General features: G+C 38.2%; 1 protein-coding gene across 1 annotated transcript; it reads left to right on the forward strand.

The window, feature by feature from the left end:
• The first annotated feature begins 215 nt into the window (after nt 1-215).
• On the forward strand, nt 216-4,485 carry LOC145907347 (uncharacterized). The gene is made up of 12 exons (XM_082994768.1): nt 216-344; nt 433-588; nt 690-809; nt 874-1,023; nt 1,081-1,200; nt 1,283-1,408; nt 1,690-1,814; nt 2,601-2,697; nt 2,982-3,078; nt 3,141-3,208; nt 3,940-4,130; nt 4,453-4,485. The coding sequence occupies exons 1-12, from the start codon at nt 266-268 to the stop codon at nt 4,483-4,485; spliced, it is 1,362 nt and encodes a 453-aa protein (XP_082850894.1). The 5' UTR covers nt 216-265.
• The last annotated feature ends 9,435 nt before the right edge of the window (nt 4,486-13,920 follow it).

Below are 13,920 nucleotides of genomic sequence, written 5' to 3' on the forward strand. Positions count from 1 at the left end.
AATTGTTGTGGTGCTTCAAATCGGCGGTACGTACGTTGATTTGCAATTTAAAATTTTCCGGAGGGTTGCTGTCGCGGCCATCCATTATGTTCTATATTAGACAGAGCTGTGTGTTGTGAAGGTCTGGGACGAAGTTTGTGGTCCCGGGTAAGATAAGCGGGCAACTTTTATGCAGCTTACTATCAGTTTCACATTTGATTTGATTTTGTATCCTTAGATTTCGTGTTTACTTGTAGCGTAGATAGATTCTAGTCTTAATGAAGTCATGTTGAAGTATTACTTGCAAGCTTTACAATTCCTGTTGTTTTATGGGCAATATCCAAATGTATGCAATTCGATGATAGGTAAGCTGTGTGTTAAAGTTGACCGATTAAACGATTAAACAAAACTTTTCGAAAAGTTTAGTATTTTAATCTGTTACTCTTTTTGCAGCATCGTGTGCCACAAGGTTGTCAGATTTAAATCACTCAATTTCAAAAGTAATCTGCCCACCGAACTGCAGGAAGAGATATTCGGATTTATGTGGAAGTGATGATTACGCAAAAGGTCCTCTTTGTCTGGCCGCAATACATGCAGGACTGATGGATAGTAAGTTTTATCATAAATAGTTAGCATTTCATTTAGGCCACCTGATGAAGGTTGGACGGATTTTCTTTGATATAAAATTATACCAAATTTCATTTACATAGATGATGGAGGCTACTTTGAAATATATAAAAATGACCCAATACATGAATATAAAGGAACAACCAGGAACGGAGTGACGAGCGAATCTTGTTCGTTTGCAGGATCCTCTTATACATTTGAAAGTACGCATCGGGTAGCGGTAAAGTTTGAAAAAAATATTTAATGTTATCATTACCATCAATTTAGTGAAATGCAGCACGAAAGGAAATACCGAGTTTTCTGTAACTGAAGTATTTTGTCCATCTGGTTGTTCGACCAACTACGTTTGTGGGACAAATTCGTACAACAAAAATTCCTCCGTTTGTGCCTCTGCCATTCACTTTAGAATTTTGACGCGTAGGTTTTCGTGTTCAACACGTTGTGATTTGTTTGAATTAACAATAAATATCTCAGAGAAAGGAGGCTATGTGACGGTTTATTCAAGAAACGGAAGTCGCTCATTTAGTGGTTCGAACAACGGTGGTGTTACTAGTCAAACCTGTGGGTCAGCAAATCAATATTTTTCGTTCCAACGTAAGTGAACAAAGCACTGTAAACGTGAAACAAATCACAAGCGAAATAAAGCTTGCTCACTAGTTACTAATTAATATCTCAGATGAAGATTGTTCACGAACTTGTTCAAACAACGGTGAATGTTTGTCCGGAGTTAATGATCAGCATTGTTCTTGCAAAAGTGGATGGATCGGGTCGGATTGTGAAATAAGCGAGAAATTGGCGAATGGTTCATATTAATTGTTATATTTTGTTATGAAATATGACATAGTAATTTGTGCTCGACTCCCAATCACTCCTAATACACAATAACACCCGTCTGTATTTCCAAAAAACGATAAAATTGTTTTCTTTGAAAATTACGATGGTCCTTCCATAATGATAAATGATGATTTCATGTTTAGCAGTGACTGACGTATGTGCAGTACCATTCAAACAAATTGTCGTTCTATGCGATACATAGAATGTCGTTAATTTATATCAACAAGTTTCACGGTTTTCGAAACCCAGGCAGTTTTTCATCTTGCATGGACGCATTGCAACACGGTGTTACCAAGAGCGGAGTCTACAATTTGACGTCCCCTCGGCCTTACCAAGGATATTGCGACATGGACACAGACGGCGGTGGTTGGCTGGTAAGTTTATGTCTGCAAAGCAAACAAATATCTCAGGGGTATGGCATAGGAACTTAATCATTTTTTTTAATTGACAAATATTTGACAGGACGTAACTTCTAATTGAAAGAACTGGGTTCAATGCTATATAAAAGAGTTAATGCCACCGTAGTTCCGAAAAATAGTTTTTTCAAAATCCATTTACATAAAAAGTCCTGCCTGAAATACGGTTACATGCGGTTACATGCGGTTACATGCGGTTACATGCGGTTACATGCGGTTACATGCGGTTACATGCGGTTACATGCGGTTACATGCGGTTACATGCGGTTACATGCGGTTACATGCGGTTACATGCGGTTACATGCGGTTGCATGAAACGTTTCCCCCAATGTCTGATTATAGTGGTGGAGATCCCGTACGCACATGTGAAGGTTACATGGCAAGTTGTTCGCTTGCTTACCAGTGTATTTGAACACAATGCGGACCCTACAAAACCACTAGGCTCCCGCAGTTCAGTTGGTAGAGCGTTGGGCCGTGTTTGCCAGGAGCTTGATACCTCAAATCTCTCTTAGACTTGACGGGAAAAAGTGGCTGATCCAGCTAGACTCCATTGTCTAGACTGCTAAGCCTATAAATCTGAAAAAACACAAACGTTTTCTATGCAAGTACTTGTTACTACTGCAACTATATCTTACCAAGTATATTGCGACATAACAAATGAAGGCGGTTGGCCGATGGAAAAATTAAACAAAACCGCACTTACTGACAAAACAAAACATCAATTGGGTTTCTTAAAATTTTCAGGTTGTACAGAAAAGATTTAATGGTTCCATTGATTTTTATCGGGACTGGAGAGAATATGAAAATGGATTTGGTTCCTTGACTGGAGAGTTTTGGTTAGGTATTGCGACAATAGCATTACCCGCATTTAAATCAATTGTGTATTTTGTTTATTTACATTTTACCAACTCCCAATTAGTTTTCGTTCTTTAGCGCCTCCAGTGGTAAATCATATAGTATCCAAGGTAGATAGGATTGTGTGCAAATGTGTTATTATTTCCTCGTCGTCACGATTGTCATATCTTGGGCTGCGCATTAGTGCAAGCAAAGCTTTTCATCGTCAAACACCAACACAGTTTGCAAAAGCATAAACAAATAAAACTTAACGTTTGTTGATTAATTAAGGCTTGGAGCTGATGCACGAACTTACAAGTTGGAAACGTCAAGAGCTCCGCGTTGACCTGCAAAATTTCGATAACACAAAGTATTATGCAAAGTACAGGTAAATACATGCGTGCGTTTGAGTCCCAAGTTTTTGAGTTCCTATTTGTATCATCTTGACAGCAACTTCAACATCGGTTCATCAGCGGAGAATTACCGTCTGACTGTTGGTGGGTACACTGGTGACGCAGGTAAGTGAGCAAACACGTTCAAATAAATTAGTCTTGATACAAAGGTAGTTTAATAGAGTCTCTAACTCAGGGGCGCACAACCTTTAGATTAATACCGGCCGAATCACACAGACTTTATTTTACCAACAGTCGCCAGTGATTCCCAACTGACAATTACGCATTTATTTATGCCTTCGAAGTGTAATGAAATTTTGTAAAAAATACTTGATTTTGTTCTGTTTTTCTACTAAGACTGTCCAATTCAATAAGCCAAACATCCATACAAAACCTGTTAAGTTTTTTACAATGCACAGCCGACAATACAAATGTAATATAAAGCATGTTTACGGCCGCAGGTGAGTCAATGACGTGCTGAATTTCACTCGTTTTGCTCATTTTTTTATACTTTTGAAGTAAATATACGAGCCAATCACTTGTGTGGCGGTTAATAAACATTTTTTTATCATTTGTGAAATTCGCCAGCCGCCAAAATCGAAAGTTTAAAATAAATCGAAAAATTATCTCCAAGAACTAAAATTTTTACGAAGTCTGAATACGCAATACTAAAAAATCGGAATTAAAAAATAATGTGTTTCGCAATCATAGCGTTATTGGCACATTTGTCTATGTTACTCACAAAATGCGTAAAACTTATATATATTAAACATTCACTGCTCTCAATTATATGCCAGTTGATTAGCTGGTTAACATCTGAACCGCAAACTAAACCTTTAAAAAATTTACACCAATAGGTGATCGGCTGGATTATCACAATCAGAGGCCATTCACCACACATGACCGAGATCATGATTCATATGGTGGTGAAAACTGTGCTGTTGTGCGTCATGGAGCTTGGTGGTATGGGTATTGTGGTTACTCCAACCTGAATGGAAAGTATTACAAGGAGGAGACAAGAGCAGCCGATTCGAACCGTTGGAAGCCGGTATCACGTAAACGTTCGGAAATGAAAATAAGACCTGTGATGTAATAAAACTGAAGATAAAACAAAACAAATAAATGAAACTATTTGCGTTATTAACGAGAAATCATCGAAATTACTGGAAACATTTTTTATTCTTTATTCTTTGAAGAAATGAACAATTTATTAACCGCATATACGTTTTACCACCACGATGGCATCGAATTCACAAGTGTGTTTGCTTGATGCTGTGAATATTTTGTAAATACTTTGCTTCATCACATATAAAATAATATACATGGAACTTTAAAACATGAAACCTTTTGCTTTTTGTGTCATTATTCAGATAAGCGGAAGAGACTTTCGGGTCACAGTTTAGCGTTAAAGTTCATATGACATGGAAAATAACTTAAACATAAAATGGTCAGAACTTTCTACAATTTTTGGTGAAAAAAGTAGCTTGATACGATCTCAAGTTTCTAAGATACAGCCGATCGCACTTACGTTTAACCGTTGCGAACGTGATCGTGAGAAAGCGAATTACTTTTAGTCGGGAAGTAGCGTTGCCTACGGGTTTGCGTAACATCTTCAAGCATTTACATGTGAAAAGATTAGACTATAATTACATGCGTTTTCAAAAATTGTTTGTGGGTCATGTAATCACTTGCCACAAAATGGAATTTCTATCATATTTTAGTAACTATGCGGGAGGCAAATGTACATTTACAAGAAAAACAGGCTCTTTTCACCAAAAACGTGAGACTCGAGCCGCTATTAATAAATCAAGCTCAAAACAAATGGGAATTTTCGTAGTGTATGTGTTTCAGTTGCGTCTCCCATTCTGCTCAACATTGAATACAATTGCGTGTTGTGTTCTATGTGCTGGGTGACGGATCTGGCACCGCAAGATATTTCCCTTGCAAAATAATGGACGAGATATTTCTGCATAAGATCTAGACTCAAAACAGATTTCTGTGTGTACTGTTGTATTGTGGACCTCCAAGTCAGTTGTACGAACATAATGACTTCCTATTTCAGTCAGACATCGCTCCAGCGTTGCCGTCGCCACTTAGTGGTTTACGCAATGTCATTCAAGCATCATTAACACGCATTGCATCGTAGGTCCTGTAACATTGTGCATTGTTCATATGCTTGTGGACAAGCCTGATGAATCCATTTGTGAACCCCTGGCTAAGGCATTTGTCAAAAGATTTATAAGTGAGTTGATACAAGTGAACGAAAACTAACACAAGATAAACATATTTGTTTCCCTGTTGATGTTGCGTTTCTTTAAAATGTTCGTATCGAAATGACTGTAGGCTAAACAATCAACTGAAAACGTTCGATAACAAGAACGCATTTATATGACAGTTAATTGCTATCAGTATTCCGCACAGTAATCACACAGGTAGTCACAGATTGATTGTGGCACATTATACTAATCACACGACGTAACCAGAACAGTTGCAAACGGTCGTTTCTTTTAGATTAAATACAAAGATAATACGTTTTTGTTTGTGACTCGTGTACGAAAACCTATCCCTTGCGAAAAAAATAGGTTTCCTAATATTTTTGTTATGCCTTCGAATACAAAGATACTGCAGCTAAAAAACCGGCCCTTTTTCCCGTAATATATTTTGCCACGATCCATAATTCATGCTCCATCACTGTAGCGGTAGAGACAAACTTATTTTGCACTGTAAAATATGCTTATGTTTTTCCATGTTAGACACAGCTTAAAGTTTGGTGCGTGTGCAATTTTTGTGGTGCTTCTAATCGGCGGCACGTACGTTGAGTGGCAATTTCAATTAAAAACTACGTCAGTTCCGGTGCGTTGCTCTCACGGTCATCTATTATGTTCTATATTGGACACAGGTGTGTGTGAAGTTATCGAAACAACTCAAAATCTGTTTCAAACACGGTATAATGTTGCAGTGTTCAAACAACACGACTAATTTCTTCATGAAGTTTCGATGGGAAGCATGAATTTAATCGCTTTGTTTTCCTACGTCCTCAAAAAAACTATACTAAAAGTAGATGTTTCGTGAAAGATTTTTAACGCCATAAGAGTGAGCTTGAATTTTGGGTTTCGATAAGTCGCTATTTTATACTGGGAGTTCAAATACATTTGCGATACTAATGTTTCGGGGAAAATCGTAGTCATATACGAAACCATAGGTTTAAGTCATATAGCGATGTGGATATTGCAGTGGACAATGTCAAGTTTTAACAGTCATTGTGTGACTTCCCTTTTTCCTCTTCCACTACGAGTCGCTGTTGCTCTAGCAATGTCACGTGATCTTGCGTTTCAAATCGCAGCGCATGGCATTACAAGTTGAGTTAAGATCAGTCTGGTAGGTGTTCAATTGCATTCTCTATTATCAATGTAACAAGACTAACAACATTGAGTCTCTATAAGCTATTCGCCGGGAATTGAAATTTATTCTCAAAAGCCCGATAATTAACTGTTATTCGAATTAAAGTGTTTGTCATTGTAAATTCTACAGAGAGACAGTTGGATTTGACATTCGCGCAATTATTGGCCAACAGGACTTTCGCCTCCACGGGATTTGTTGCGCTTATAGGGGCCACAGTGGATGATCAAGCTTAGGTGCCAAGCCTTGACTGCGATGTCAGCGATCACAGTTACGTCTCATACCACAATAAATTTGCTCCAAACTTCGATTCATTTCGCAGTATCAGAACTTAAATATTTGGGAAATCTTATGTGGGAAATTGTTTCATTCTTACGCAATGCCCAAGTTCAAATAACTTGATATATTTGATGATTCACATAAATACGGCAATGTCACTATTCAATGAAACTCTTTTGTTTTGTGCTCCCTTTTATTGGTAAAGCAAAATACATGAAACTTGCACGTAAGAAGCAATTTCTCCCGTAGAGACACCGGAAGTGTTTTTTTGTGTTTATGCATCGTCATATGTACCAAACCAAAATGTTGTTTTATTTTTTGTGAGGCATTAAATTTAGTTACCCTTATGCAGTTTTCCGCGTTTATCCATTGCATTAATACGAAGAACATTGGTTTGATGGAATCACATTGCGCTTTTTGACAATGACTTTGAAATTATTTCCGAGGTTTCAGTGCCGATACCAGTCCTGAATGCATCCTGTACGAGTGGTTTTGACGAATCTATTGCTTCGCTTGCACACACATATTAATAACCAAGGCTTGACCTTCTAGCTCCTGGGAGAAACTTCTTATAGATTTGATAATGAACCCAATGGTTCCCAGCACTATTTCCACAAATGCATAACGTTCCCAAAAATATTTCCAGGTATGTTGTCTGTTGCTGTGCAAAATTATAAAAATATTGAGCGTAACTTTTCGGGGGAAATCTTACTTATTTACGAAACCAAGGTTTGAGTCATATAGCGATGTGGATATTGCAGCGGACAATGACAAGTTTTAACAGTCATTGCGTGACATTCCCTTTTTCGTCTTCCACTATGTGTCGCTGTTGCTCTAGCAACGTCACGTGATCTTACGTTTCAAATCGCAACGCATGGCATTACAAGCAGTGTTAAGATCAGTCTGTTACATGTTCAATTGCATTATCTATTATCATTGTGACAAGCAAACCATCACTGCGACTCTATAAGCTATTCGCCGAGGCTTGAGATTTATTCCCAAAAGGCCTGATAATTAACTGTTATTCCAATTAAAGTGTTTGTCATTGTGAGTTCAACAGAGAGACATTCAGGCAATTATTGTCCAACAGGCCTTTCGCCTCCACAGGATTTGTTGCGCCCATAGGGGCCACAGTGGATGATCAGGCTTAGGTGCCAAGTTTTGGCTGCGATGCCAGTGAACATTTGATAAAAAATATATGACAAAAAAACTATTAATGAAAATATTTAAATTGCATTATTTTGTTAACATTTGTTACCCTTTCATTTGGCAACATTTGAGTCAATCAAATAATTGTGCAGTGAGTTTAGTCTGTGACTACACATTACGCATACTTCCAAGCTCGCACCTAGAAAGAGCAAGACATGCCGTTAAAATAAAAGAGAGAGACATGGAAAGAAGTCAACGTTCTTTTTTCCCAACCTTCCCTCAGAAAACGCCCAGCTTCGTTTTCCAATATAAAAATCCCATGCAAAAGTCGAACTCAAACCAAAGCTTACATTTGCACAAGTTTATTATGTAGCAATCTGCAGCAATTACTATTACGTGTTACACCCAGGGTTATTATCGACAACGTAAGCATGTTGCTTTTGAATGCCGACATTTCTAATGCATTTCACACTTCGTCCCATCTTGAAGATATATTAATTCGTGAGAATGATTGGACTTTTCTGAAGGTGGTCCATCAGAAATCGTTTACCACCGCGCCATGTCACTGATAATCCGTAGTTGTTGAGGAAATAGACCCGTTAGGACGCAAAACATCAACAAAAAAACAAACACGTAAGCACAAAGGAAACACGTGTCATGAAAAAGGGCACATTTTTATTTTCAAAAACACTGCTTGTGGAAATATGCACAAATTCTAGAAATAAGCATGGTATGGAAACCCTCTTTATACTCCACACCAAATCACAGTTATGTGTAATACAACAAGAAATTTGCCATCCAGACAAACTCCAAACTTTGACTCATTTCGCAGTATCAGAACTTAAATATTTGGGAAATCTTTTGTGGAACTTTCATTCTCACGCAATGCCCAACTTCAAATAACTTGATCTGTTTGATGATTCACATAAATATGGCTATGTCACTATTTCAGTATATTCCCTTGTGTTTTTGTGCGCCCTTTCATTGGTAAAGGAAAATACATGAAACTTGCTCGTAAGAGGGAATTTCCCCCGTACAGACACCGGAAGGGTTTTTTGTGCTGATGGTCGTCATATTTACCAAACCAAAATGTTATTTTTTGTGAGGCAATAAATTCAGTTATCATTATGCAGTTTTCCCCGTTTATCCGTTGCATTGATACGAAGAATATTGGTTCGATGGAATCACATTGCGATTTTTGCCGATGACTTTGACATTATTTCCCAAGTTTGAGTACCGATACCAGTCCTGATCGGTTCCTGTACGAGTGGTTTTGACGAATCTATTGCTTCGCTTGCACACATATTGAGAACCAATACTTCACCTTCTGTATAGCTCCTGCGAAAAATTTCTAATGGCTTTGGTAACGAACCGAATGGTTCTCAGCAATATTTCCACAAATGCATTACGGTTCCCAAAAATATTTCCATGTGTGTTGTCTGTTGCTGTGCAAATTGTGAACACATTTACTTTACAAAATATTAAGCGTAACATTTCCGGGAAAATCTTGCACATATACGAAACCAAGGTTTAAGTCATATAGCGATGTGGATATTGCAGCGGACAATGACAAGCTTTAGCTGTCGCTGCGTGACATTCCCTTTTACCTCTTCCACTATATGTCGCTGCTGCTTTAGCAACGTCACGTGCTCTTAAGTTTCAAATCGCAGCGCATGGCATTACATGCGTTGAGTTAAGATCAGTCTGTTAGATGTTCAATTGCATTCTCTATTGTCACTGTAACAAGCAAATCATCACTGGGACTCTATAAGCCATTCGCCGGGGATTGAAATTTATTCCCAAATGCCTGATAATTAACTGTTATTCGAATTAAAGTGTTTGTCATTGTAAATTCTACAGAGAGACAGTTGGAATAGACAGGCCTTTCGCCTTCACAGGATTTGTTGCGCCTATAGGGGCCACAGTGGCTGATCAAGCTTAGGTGCCAAGCCTTGGCTGCGATGCCAGTGAACATTTGATTAAAAATATATAAGAAAAAACTATTAATTAAAATATTTAAATTCCATTATTTTGTTAATATTTGATACCCTATGATTTGGCAGCGTTTGAGTCCATCATATAGTTGTGCAGTGAGTTTAGTCTGTGACTACACATTACACATACTTCCAAGCTCACACCGAGAAAGAGCAAGACATGCAGCTAAAATAAAAGAGAGAGACGTAGAAAGAAGTCAACGTTCCTTTTTCCCAACCTTCCTTCAGAAAACACCCAGCTTCGTCTTCTAATACAAAAACCCCATGCAAAATCGAACTCAAACCAATGCTTTCATTTGCACGGTTTATTATGTAGCAATCTGCAGCAATTACTATTACGTGTTTCACCCAGGGTTAATATCGACAACGTAAGTATGTTGCTTTTTACGTCGGGATTTCTAATGCATTTCACACTTCGTCCGATCTTGAAGATATATTAATTCGTCAGAATGATTGGACTTTTCTGAAGGTGATCCATCAGAAATCGTTTACCACCGCGCCATGTCACTGATAATCCGTAGTTGTTGAGGAAATAGACCCGTTAGGACGCAAAACATCAACAAAAAAACAAACACGTAAGCACAAAGGAAACACGTGTCATGGAAAAGGGCAGAGTTTTATTTTCAAAAACACTGCTTGTGGAAATATGCACAAATTCTAGAAATAAGCATGGAATGGAAACCCTCTTTATACTCCACACCAAATCGCAGTTATGTGTAATACAACAAGAAATTTGCCATCCAGACAAACTCCAAACTTTGATTCATTTCGCAGTATCAGAACTTAAATTTTTGGGAAAGCTTTTGTGGAACTTTCAATCTTACGCAATGCCCAAGTTCAAATAACTTGATCTGTTTGATGATTTACATATATATGGCAATGTCACTATTCCAGTATATTCCCTTGTGTTTTTGTACGCCCTTTCATAGGTAAAGGAAAATACATGAAACTTGCTCGTAAGAAGCAATTTCCCCCGTAGAGACACCGGAAGTGTTTTTGTTCTGATGGTCGTCATATGTACCAAACCAAAATGTTATTTTATTTTTGTGAGGCATTAAATTCAGTGACCATTATGCAATTTCCCGCGTTTATCCATTGCATTAATACGAAGAACGTTGGTTCGATGGAGTCACATTGCGCCTTTTGCGGTTGACTTTGACATTATTTCCGAGGTTTGAGTGCCGATACCAGTCCTGATTGCTTCCTGTACGAGTGGTTTTGACGTATCTATTGCTTCGCTTGCACAAACATATTAATTACCAAGTCTTGACCTTCTGTATAGTTCCAGAAAGAAACTTATCATGGCTTTGCTAATGAACCCAAAGGTTCCCAGCAATATTTCCACAAATGCGTGACGGTTTCCAAAAATATTTCCATGTGTGTTGTCTGTTACTGTGCAAATTGTGAACATATTTACTTTAAAAGTATTGAGCGTAACTTTTCGGGGAAAATCTTAAACATATACGAAACCAAGGTTTAAGTCATATAGCGATGTGGATATTGCAGCGGACAATGACAAGTTTTAACAGGTCATTGCGCGACATTCCATTTTTCCTCTTCCACTATGTGTCGCTGTTGCTCTGTCACGTGATCTTACGTTTCAAATCGCAGTGCTTGGCATTACAAGTTGAGTTAAGATCAGTCTGTTACATGTTAAATTGCAATCTCTATTATAATTGTGAAAAGCAAATCATCACTGAGACTCTATAAGCTATTCGCCTCGTCATATTTGACCGAACCATAATGTTATTTTATTTTTGTGAGGCATTAAATTCAGTAACCATTATGCAGTTTTCCGCGTTTATCCATTGCAATGATACTAAAGAACGTTGATGGAATCACTTTGCGCCATTTGCCGATGTCTTTGACATTGTTTCCCAGGTTTGAATGCCGATACCAGTCCTGATTCCATCCTGTACGAGTGGTTTTGACGAATCTGTTGCTTCGCTTGCACACACATATTCCTTACCAAGGCTTGACCTTCTGTATGGCTCCTGCGAAAAACTTCTTGTGGCTATGCTAATGAACCCAAAGGTTCCCAGCAACATTTCCACAAATGCACGACGGTTTCCAAAAATATTTATAATTGTGTGTTGTCCGTTGCTGTGCAAATTGTGAACATATTTACTTTACAAAATATTGAGCGTAACTTTTCGGGGAAAATCTTAAACATATACGAAACCAAGGTATAAGTCATGTAGCGATGTGGATATTGCAGCGGACAATGACAAATTTTAACAGTCATTGCTAGACATTCTCTTTTTCCTCTTCCACTATGTGTCGCTGCTGCTCTAGCAATGTCACGTGATCTTACGTTTCAAATCGCAGTGCATGGCATTACAAGTTGAGTTAAAATCAGTCTGTGACGTGTTCAATTGCATTCTCTATTGTCACTGTAACAAGCAAATCATCACTGGGACTCTATAAGCTATTCGCCGGGGATTGGAATTTATTCCCAAAAGTATGATAATAAACTGTTTTTCGAATTAAAGTATTTGCCATTGTGAATTCTACAGAGAGACATTCGGGCAATTGTTAGCCAACAGGCCTTTCGCCTCCAAAAGGGTCATTGTGCCTATAGGGGTCACAGAGGCTGATCAAGCTTGGGTGCGAAGCCTTGGCTGCGATACCAGTAAACATTTGATTTGAAGAAATAACTAAAATCTACCATTTAAATCATCAAAATTCTTTATTTTGTTTATATTTTTTCCATTCATTTTGCGAACATTTGAGTCAATCATATAGTTGTGCAGTGAATTTAGTCTGTGACTACACATTACACATACTTCCAAGCTCGCACCGAAAAAGAGCAAGACATGCAGCCAAAATAAAAGAGAGAGACGTAGAAAGAAGTCAACGTTCTTTTTCCCAGTGTTCTTGCAGAAAACGTCCAGCTTCCCCTTTCAATATAAAAACTCCAGGCAAGTTTTGTCTACGATCGGAAGTCGAACTCAAACCAATGCTTTCATGTGCACGGTTTATTATGTAGCAATCAGCAACAATATTTACGGAAATAATTTTTGTGGAACTTCCATTCTTATGCAATGCCCAAGTTGAAATAACTTGATTTGTTTGATGATTCACACAAATATGGCAAAGTCACTATTCCAGTATATTCTCTTCTGTTTTTGTGCGCTCTTTCTTTGGTAAAGGAAATTACATGAAACTTGCACGTAAGAGGGAATTTCCCCCGTGGAGACACCGGAAGTGTTGTTTGTGCTGATGGTCGTCATATGTAACAAACCAAAATGTTGTTTTATTTTTTGTGAGGCATTAAATTCAGTTACCATTATGCAGTTTCCCGTGTTTATCCATTGCATTGATACGAAAGAACGTTGGTTCGATGGAATCACATTGCGCCTTTTGCCGATGTCTTTGACATTATTTCCCAGGTTTGAGTGCCGATACCAGTCCTGATTGCATTCTGTACGAGTGGTTTTGACGAATCTGTTGCTTCGCTTGCACAAACATATTACTTACCAAGGTTTGACCTTCTCTATAGCTCATGAGAGAAACTTCTTGTGGCTATGCTAATGAACCCAAAGGTTCCCAGCAATATTTCCACAAATGCGTGACGGTTTCCAAAAATATTTCCATGTGTGTTGTCTGTTGTCTGTTGATGTGTAAAATGTGAACATATCTACTTCACAAAATATTGAGCGTAACTTTTCGGGGAAAATCTTTAACAGATACGAAACCAAGGTTGAAGTCATATAGCGATGTGGATATTGCAGCGGACAATGACAAGTTTTAACAGTCATTGCGTGACTTTCCCTTTTTCCTCTTCCACTATGTGTCGCTGCTGCTCTAGCAATGTCACGTGATCTTACGTTTCAAATCGCAGCGCATGGCATTACAAGTTGAGTTACGATCAGTCTGTTACATGTTCAATTGCATTCTCTATTATCATTGTGGCAAGGCCATCAATACTGAGACTCCATAAGCTATTCGCCGGGGCTTGGATTTTATTCCCGAATCCCTGACAATAAACTGTTATTCGAATTGATGTATTTGCCA

Source organism: Ascidia mentula, chromosome 6 (assembly GCF_947561715.1).
Source record: "Ascidia mentula chromosome 6, kaAscMent1.1, whole genome shotgun sequence".
NCBI classification, from domain to species: domain Eukaryota; kingdom Metazoa; phylum Chordata; class Ascidiacea; order Phlebobranchia; family Ascidiidae; genus Ascidia; species Ascidia mentula.